Source organism: Clarias gariepinus, chromosome 6, assembly GCF_024256425.1.
Source record: "Clarias gariepinus isolate MV-2021 ecotype Netherlands chromosome 6, CGAR_prim_01v2, whole genome shotgun sequence".
Lineage (NCBI taxonomy): Eukaryota > Metazoa > Chordata > Actinopteri > Siluriformes > Clariidae > Clarias > Clarias gariepinus.
Window position 1 is genome coordinate 3945037 of NC_071105.1, and position 9329 is coordinate 3954365.

The 9329-nt window shown below is 44.8% G+C and overlaps 1 protein-coding gene across 2 annotated transcripts; it reads left to right on the plus strand.

Annotated features, from left to right (window-relative positions):
- The first annotated feature begins 7162 nt into the window (after positions 1-7162).
- On the plus strand, positions 7163-8996 carry her6 (hairy-related 6). 2 transcript variants are annotated; one of them, XM_053498797.1, is made up of 4 exons: positions 7163-7522; positions 7638-7733; positions 7833-7938; positions 8186-8996. In XM_053498797.1, the coding sequence occupies exons 1-4, from the start codon at positions 7415-7417 to the stop codon at positions 8704-8706; spliced, it is 831 nt and encodes a 276-aa protein (XP_053354772.1). In that variant the 5' UTR covers positions 7163-7414; the 3' UTR covers positions 8707-8996. The 2 variants fall into 2 exon arrangements, with proteins under 2 accessions (XP_053354772.1, XP_053354773.1); XM_053498798.1 differs by having other exon boundaries at positions 7164-7522; positions 7851-7938.
- Positions 8997-9329: the final 333 nt, after the last annotated feature.

Consider the following 9329-nt stretch of genomic DNA (forward strand, 5'->3'; position numbering starts at 1 on the left):
GTGGGTTGGTTCCCACAGTCCAAGGATAGACAGATTGGGCTAATTTAAAAAACAGTTTTCAGTGTGTGTGTGTCTGACTAAGGTGTAACCCCTACATGATGCCCCAAGTCCCCTGAGATGTTCTCCAGGCCTCCTTATCCAGGATAAACGATATAGACAGTGACTGAGTAAATAAAGACATGCAGTGGACAGTTTTATTGATCTCAATGGTTTTCATGCCTGAAATATGAATGAACTCAGGATGGTCTTCATCTCTTAAGCTGCATGCTTGTGTGAAAGTTAAAAATAGATCTGGAATTAAATATAATTTTTTTAGGCTTCTCCAAAAAAAAAAAAAAAAAAAAAAGGTTTTTAATAACGTACTTGATTCCCTTTTTTTTTTTTGTCTAGCATCTATGTAAAGTACCCTGATGCATACAGACACTCCAGCAGGGTAGGGAAACAAGACGCATTGTTGCTCTGAATCATTTTTCCAGTGCTTTAGATCTCTCAGGCAGGAGCGCTTGACCTTCCCTGAGCGCTAAAGCAATATGACAGCCGTGAAGCTCGTGAAAAGAAGGGGGTAGCGAGAGACAAAAGCCACACACAAGTGCTTCCTGGTGCTAAATACTTAGTTTGCAATCAACGTCACTCATCGCCTCAGTGAAGACAGTTTGATTTCCACTTTTCAAATGAGGCATTTATTTCGGGGCCTGATAACAGGGGAGTTAAATTGAAATTGGCAGCTCGACAGTCTACAGATAACTGCACACTTCATGGGAGAGTGTGTGAATGGTGAGGATTTTTTAAAGCCATCGCAATGAGCAAGTGGGAGAGAAGTCAGACGACACGTGGATAATTGGTTAGAACGTGAGACCAAGTGGTAAAGGGATAAGGTGTAATAGATTATAATGAAGGTTCTGGGTGCAGCTCTAACGGTTGTATTAATCTGATTGTGTTTGTATGTCGTCCTCCAGATGTAGATCTCTAAATGAACAAGTGAGAAATTACAGGTTTATAACTTGTTATAGTTTCTATAGTAAAGGCTCACTCTTCTTTAGGGCTTTTACACTAGAGATTCTACACGTGAATAGATTTACATGCCATGGCATTGAAACATCTTTTGTCTTTCGGGAGTTTACACATGCAAACATTTTCTTTAAATTGTAACTATAAGCAAATGCTATGTATTATAGTTCTTCCTGTGCACAAAACAGGTGATGTCACTAATAAGTTCTAGGCTCTGCTCTTGGCTGAAATGTTATTAGATAATAAAGTAGTGAAAAACTGGCACTGGTTGAACAAAGGTGAAGAAAGCAGTAGTAATAAAGAAACCATCTTCCATATATGGTCGTCAGGCATGAATGGAGTGAGTAACACCAGATATTTTATTAAAAATAATTATATCATTAAAATATTTCCCCAATATTTTAGGCCACCGGTGTAATTTGGTAAAGAAATCTTGATTGCCTCAGTTTGTTTACACTAAACTAAGCCCTATTAGAGACCATTATGGCAGACATTGCTGAGCGCTCTAGCGGATCCACATCTTCAAAGCACCGCCCTTAGCTCTTGTAAAACAATTTGCCCTTATGAGGAGGCAATAGAGACACTCATGCACCTGTAATTCGAGGAACAGGAATGCCCATATTTACATTCATGAGGCGATTTTGTCGTCCATGCTGTCCATCCATCCATCCATCTATCCATCCAGGAACCTCTGTAGTCCAACTATAGGGATCGTGGAGGCCAATGGTGAATATTGTATTTATTCCCATTTTAAGATGATGGTGGGACCTCCAGTCAACATTCCCACTCCCACTCACACACTACGGGCAATTTCAGAACACTGATTAGCCTAATCTGCATGTCTTTATCCTGTGGGAGAAACCGGAGTACCCTGAAGAAACCCACCACGTACAGGGAGAACAGGCAGGAATTGAACTTGGACCATGGACGTGAAAAGAGATAGTGCTAATCACTAAGCCACCCTCTCGCCCCATAAGTCCATGTGTGTCCATAAAGCAGCATTGTAAGGTAAAATTGTTTAAACACCTACACTGGTTATGTAAGTCCAGCCGGACGTGCATCATGAACAACGTAGGTGTTAATTGATCCTCCTACATGTGGGGATTTTGCTGTGTGTGTGATTGGATCTGAAAGGAAATTTATTTCAGACAGAACTTTAACAGTGCTGAAAAGAAAAGGGAAGGAGCAGATGCAGTTGTTGTTTTTGTTGTTGTTATTGTCAGCACTAGGCTACTCGGGTAGTTATAGTGCCCCGGGCTTGTTAACTCACAAACCACCCAAACCAGCCGAGTCTGGCAGCCGGATGCACATCCTGGGTGACCTGTGACCCGGTCTCCACAGCCTCCTCCACAGGAGCACACAGCCCCCGGTAGTAGGGCCGGCTTCTCAACAAGCCACAGGAGAGAGAGAGAGAGAGAAAGAGAGAGAAAGAGAGAGAGAGAGAGAGAGAGAGCATAACAGCACTTCAATAGTGTTCTTCCTCCAGGGCACACACTTCTCCCCAGCCTCCCAAGCAGCCAGAGCCGGAAAAGGCCTGAATCACCAACGCGGTAGGTTTTGAAAAGTTCCCCAGCCGCTATTGAGCTGAACATCCACCGAGCGGTAATGTCTGCGAGGCTGCTGGTGACCCTGAGTGATCTGTGTTTGTGTGATGAGCGCGTGTGTGTGTGAAGTCGACTATGAATCAATGCTTTAGTACTCCCCTGCCTCTGATCCCCACAGGCCCTTGATGAGCTGGACTAGTCATATTTATCTGACTGTGTGTGTGTGTATGTGTGTGTGTGTGTGTGTCTTCTACAGCCCGCTCCAGTGTGGGGAGGCGGCACAGCGTCTGCTCCATGGGAAGACTCCTGGAGGGCCTCCAAAGCCACTCGTTTATCTTCCTCTCTCTCTCTCCCTCTCTCTCTCTCTCAATCCTTGAAGGATCGCTTGCTTGCAAAAAGTTCCAACTTTGATTTGCTTTTTCCTCGCTCTCACACGTTCTATGTTCTATTCGCTGCCTTGTTTGTCTTGAGCGCATAAATTTATAAAGCATCACGGCCCACGCAAAGGAACGCGCACATGGACAAGACGCCATGTTTAGCTCAGAAAGAAGAAAGAAGCAAAGCACCATCATCATCATCATCATCATCATCATTAAACCCTTTTTGTAATTAATCATATATCCTCTTTATATGTTTTTAAACATGCTCAAAAACGCTTGAGGCACTCAAGGCTTTATCTCATTTACATTCTAAGTATATATGAATTTCAGAAACTCTCCAGTGTAGAATGAAGCTTAAGTCTACAAGTGTTCTTTCATTGTTCCTCTTAAAGAACCCTGAGTTTCACAGCTACTGTTAGAGAAAACTAATCAACACCTAGCTTCTAACCAATCAGAATCGAGAATTCTGCAGCACTTTGGTAAAACCAACCCACGTCTATCAGATAATCAATAACAAAACCCTCGTCTCGTCTCGTGCAGGCGTAACACAATCCCTTACATGATACCGGTCACACTTGTGTTCTCTGACGGGGTTTGAAGAATCCAGCTTCCATCAATAGCTTACACATTAAGCGTAGGTCATGTCTGTGATTGAGGGTTTGATTGTTTGGGAGAGTACAATCTCTGACTTTCTCACGTACTTTAGCCTCGCAATCGGGAGCCCTGATTGCATTATTGCACTGTGGAGGTCCGTGCATGAGCGCCAATAAAGATAGGGAGTAAGAGAGTATGTGAAACGTGTTAGAGTGCATAATAGAGAGAGAAAGAGAGAGAGAGAGAGAGAGAGAAAGAGAGAGGAGGGGGCATAAAGAGATAACTGTCAAAATGAATGACATTTAGGACTGGTATATATCTCCATCATAAACGAGCTGCATGATCCGTTCAGCTACATCATGGTTTTCGTTTATCTTTGCTTTGTTCCTCAAACCTGACTCTGAGCCCGAATTGGATTTGAAGCTTCTTGGCTCAGGTAATGGCCAGGTGTAGAGATAAAGGCAGAGAGAGCTCGCTGCTCCTTCCACATCCCTCCTGCAACCCGAGCATGGGAAAGTCCCTCATGCGGAGAATGAACCTTTAAATAGCATGACCTCAGTGTTAGAAAGGCTCCATAACACTCCTGTGGTGATTTGGTTTGGAAAGTATTCGAGAGAAATCTAGAAACCTACTCACACATACTGTAGCTAAACTGAGCTCTATAAGGTTCTCATCCAATATTCTGGATGAAAACACAATAAGACAGGGGCTGGGGTTCGAATTTCGCCTCTGTTCTGTGTTTGTCTGAGTGTGAGGATTGCATGCTCTTCCATGCTCTGTAGGTTAATTAGCTTTTCAAAATTGCCCGTAGTGTATGATTAGGTGTGTGAGTGTGTGTACATGTAATCCGTTAGCACCCCACTTCTTGCCCCGAGCTCCCTGTGCTTAGTCTTCAGACCTCCTGCAACTCTACCCTGGATAAACAGAATGGAAAAGAATTTGTAGCTCCGCTATAGTCAGAGCTGCCGTTATAAATAATTATATCGGTGTTCTGACACCTCTTCTTCACAACCAGCATTAACCTTTACATCAATTTCAGCTACAGTAGCACTTCAACTGGATCAAACTACATGGACCAGCCTTCACTCCAAATGTGCATCACTGAGCCCTGGCCACCCATGACCCTGTCGCCAGTTCACCGGTTATTACTTGCTTTGATTTTTTGTATGTCCTGACCACTGCAGACCGGAACATCCAACAAGAGCTGGAGTTTTGGAGTTGCACTGACTCAGTCCTCTAGCCATCACAATTTATCCTTTATCACAATCACTCAAATCACTATGTGTTGGAAGCAGATAGAAATGGGCAAGCGTAAGGATTTGAGTGACTTTGATAAGGGCCAAATTGACTGGGTCAGAGCATCAATAAAACTGCAGCTCTTGTGGGATGTTCCCAGTGTGCAGTGGTCAGAACATACCAAAAGTGACCCAAGGGAGGAACGGAAGCATTAATGTAGATCAGATTGATGAAAAGGTTCATGCTGGGTGTGGGAGAAAGTCAGAACACACAATTCTGAGTGGCAGAGTGGTCATAATGTTATGGCTGATCAGTGTGTATGCATAACATGACATGAGGTCCTGGCGCAGGCGCGGGCGCCACGTGTCTCAGGGTTTTGGTAGCGCGGAGAGCGTGCGCCACCACTTCCTCCTCTCTCTCTCTCTCTTCCTCTCTCTCTCCACTGATTATTAAGCACGAGTTTCAGTTTATGACCGACGTGCGCAAAACCCCACGCTTTTTTTCATGCGTGTTTATGTTAGAGGTAACACTATAGGAGATAAAACAACACGGAGTGTGCTACTTTTAACACAATCAGGATGGTACACTATTTCACACACACACACACACACACACACACACACCAATCTATCTTACTTATGCAAAAACAAAAAAAGTGTGTGTGTGTGTGTGTGTGTGTGTGTGTGTTTACAAACGTCAAACAATCATAACACGTCGACACCCAGACTCTGTGCGTTATGGTGAGTTGTGCACGCTCCGGTATCTCGGTACAGAGTCCCGCTCCGGGAAACTGCGCGTTAGATGAGGTGAGCGCGCGCGCGCGCGCGCACTGCACTCTGCTCTCGCGCTGAACTCTTCTCTCCGCGCTGGCTCGCGCTCCCGGTACAGGGCGCGCGAGTTGCTCGGTGGGCGTGGTTTTCCCAGGCTCTCAGAACAGCAGCTGCTATTTACCTTCCCCTCTAATGTAAACCAGCACCGCCGCCGCGCACTCACTCACATACACACACACACACGCACACGCAGCCCGCCAGGCGGCCAAACCTCAACCACTGCGGCTCATAAAACATCCTGGCACGTGCTCCACATTCACGGCGGCGGCGGCGCTCGCATGCACGCCCGAACTCGCGCTGCTAAATCGCTTCTGAGTGAAGGGCGCGTGAAAGCGCTGCTGCACCACCGCGGGAGGAATCAGATCAGACTCCAGTGCAAATAAACACACAGCTATACACACACACACACACACACACACACACAACTTAGAAAAATATAGGCTACATATATGACTTTTCAATTAAAGCATGAAATGTCATTCTCACTGCTCGTGTGTGTGTGTGTGTGTGTGTGTGGATCATTTGCTAGAAATTAATTCATCCTTGTTTCAGCTTATATATAAAATTTTGGTTTCTTTAAAGGTTTATGGTTTGATCTTTTTTATATATATATAAAAATAAAAAAACAACATTTTTATGTACCTAGTGTGATTGTTACATCAAGAACAGCAAAATAATAATAAAAAACTTAAAAAAAAAAAAAAAAAAAAAACTTTTGTTCTGCAGAAAAATATGCAAAAGTTTCTCTTTGGATTTTCTCATCCTTAGGGGTAGAATGGGGAAACAAAACATCTGTTTTCTAAAAAAAAAAAAAAAAAAGTAATAACCCTAATTTTAATAAGAACAGCTTAAATACGTAAGGTACTAAAAACTCCGGAAATTAATGAAATGTATCAGGTTTTTTTAATCACTTAATACAAAAATGTATATGCAAAAGAAATTTTCCTTAGGTTGTCTTAACCTTAAGAGCCGCATGAGAAAAAAACAAAAACATCTGTTTGTTTAAAAAAATCTAATAAGAGCAGTCTAAATACCCAAGGTATTTAAAATACCTCAATTATTCTTAATTAATATATTAATTAATTGTACTATGTTTTGTTAAATGTATTTAATTATTTATTTATTTATTTTTGTGTTGTGTGTTTTGTTGTTGTTTCTGTCACCAAAACAAATTCCTTGTATGTGCGAACGTACTTGGCAATAAACCTCTTTCTGATTCTGATTAATTAATATACAATGTATCAGTTTGGTTTCAGTGTCTTCAGAAGTTTAATTGCGCTGCCTGTTCGTGCCTGCTTTTTTTTTTTTTTTTCCCTGGAGTGTTAATGTGTAACAGGGATGACGGAAGGCAGTCCCCGGTTCGTGCCCTAAACCCGCTCGGCCGCGCGCCATTGGCCACCCGCTCGAGAGCCAAACAACCAATGGCGCGGCGCCGAGCACGAGCCGTCCTCCGTCCGGGCCGCGTGTCCCTCGCGCTGATTGGTAGAAAGTTAGTGTGGGAAAGAAAGTTTGGGAAGTTTCACACGAGCCGTTCGCGTGCGGCCTGGGATATAAATAAGGCGGTGAGACAAGCGCGCGAGCAGACCGTCAGTCAGTCATTCGGTGCGACTATTACAACAGCGCGCGCGTGTGAGTGAGTGACACTATAAACGCGTTAAACTCGGGATAACCGCTGCGACACTTCACGGGAGGATAACTTCACTCCTGCACACTTCTGGACTTCCACAGCGCACCGTCTATTATTATTTTTTTCTTTATTAAGGGACGACGTGTGCGTTCATTTTTCACGCATTTCCCTGGATATTTTTTTACGCGCATAAAGATGCCTGCTGATATGATGGAAAAGAACTCATCTTCCCTGGTGGCTGCGACCCCGGCGAGCATGAACAGCGTCCCGGACAAACCCAAAACAGCCTCCGAGCACAGAAAGGTAGCTTTCCTTTATACTTCATATTAAAACTTTACACACGACACGGTGACACTGATAAATAGATTAGATGGGCGCATCTTCAAATTTCACACCAATTTCTTGTTTGTTTTTTTAGTCATCGAAACCCATCATGGAGAAAAGGAGACGAGCTCGCATCAATGAAAGCTTGGGGCAGCTCAAGACGCTCATCCTGGACGCACTGAAAAAAGACGTAAGTATCATCAGACTCCATCAGAACAGCGTGTAGATTATAAACACTGCTCACTGTGTGCTTTTCTGGTATTGAAATTCCCTGTACTGATCATTGCAGCGCTGTTTTCACCCACAGAGCTCCAGACACTCGAAGCTGGAGAAGGCGGATATCCTGGAGATGACCGTGAAGCACCTCAGGAACATGCAGCGCGCACAGATGACCGGTGAGTGTCCGCTCAATGCAGAGGATAATGCTTTAAAATGTGTATGCGCGCGCAAACATGTCCGTATGGATGTGCAATATAGACTAATAATACTATTTTAACTCATAAGAATGATGTGAGCCATGGGTAATGATGTACGTAAAGGCGCACGGGGAAGTTAATACCCCACTAGGACTAGACGATGACGGTGTGGTGCTGATGGTTGTGTTTGGATAAAACTCAATCCTCCGTTTCTTTCTCTCCGCAGCTGCTCTGAACGCGGACCCCACCGTGCTCGGGAAGTACCGCGCGGGTTTCAGCGAGTGCATGAACGAGGTGACGCGTTTTCTGTCCACGTGCGAGGGCGTGAACTCGGAGGTGCGCACCCGGCTGCTGGGCCACCTCGCCAACTGCATGACGCAGCTGAACGCCATGAACTACCAGGCGCAGGCGCACGCCGGAGCCGCGCCGCCTCCTCCGACCTTCGGCCAGCCCGTGGTGCAGATCCCCGGAGCGACGCACGTGCCCGTTCCGGTCTCGGTGCCGGCGTGTAAGAGCGCGCCACCCTCCGGCGCGTCGCCGTCCGACGCATCCAAGGTGTACGGCGGCTTCCAGCTCGTTCCCGCTACAGACGGACAGTTTGCCTTCTTGATCCCGAGCGGCGCGTTCACTCCCGGCGGCCCCGTCATCCCGGTGTACGCGAGCGGCGCCGCCACGCCTCTCCCCGCAGCCGCCGCGTCTCCCCGCGAGGCCTCGCTCACTTCAGACTCGGTCTGGAGACCCTGGTAGAGAAGAAAAAGAGACTCTGTGAAAGACTTTTACACTGTTCATACGCCGTGTGTTTCGTCTGTTAAAGTTTCTCCTGTGTTTATTTTTGTTTGTGTTTTCAGAAGAGATTTTATGCACTATATTTGTACAGCCCGAAAGGAAGAGAAGTTCATATTGAAATGAGATTTATACGTATATAGCTAATGTCTGTTTGGTGCATTTTTTATATTTGCGGTATCTTTTTTCTAAAGGTGATGCCAAAGATATGTGGAATGCTTTTTTTTGCGAGTTTCTTCTTTTTGGAAGAATTAATAAATTTGTTTTAAAAAAACCGAGTTTGTATTTGTCTTGTTGTGATATCCCTCATATCTTGGAAACGTGGGTTCATTTGGCAAACTCTCGGAGGCGCAGGAACTGGGAACTCATTAAGCTCAGCTTCACTAAACCCGGGGATTAACGCGTACAGGGTGTAAAGATGATTAAATATCAGAGACAAGTGAGACATCCACAACATCAGCCAGACAGTCTGAGACGCATGCTGCACGCGCTATAACAGGAATAACAGGCAACAAATGCGCACCAACAAACTCATCAAGTTATGAGCTATTAAAGTCATTTTACCAATTCAATGTCGCACTTTATAA

Excerpts from the sequence above, each read along its gene's own strand:
- her6 (XM_053498797.1), top strand. The coding sequence starts at position 7,415 with ATGCCTGCTGATATGATGGAAAAGAACTCATCTTCCCTGGTGGCTGCG. Across the intron at positions 7,734-7,832 it reads TGGACGCACTGAAAAAAGAC|CGCTGTTTTCACCCACAGAG; the intron begins GTAAGTATCATC and ends TGATCATTGCAG. Across the intron at positions 7,939-8,185 it reads GCAGCGCGCACAGATGACCG|CTGCTCTGAACGCGGACCCC; the intron begins GTGAGTGTCCGC and ends TTCTCTCCGCAG.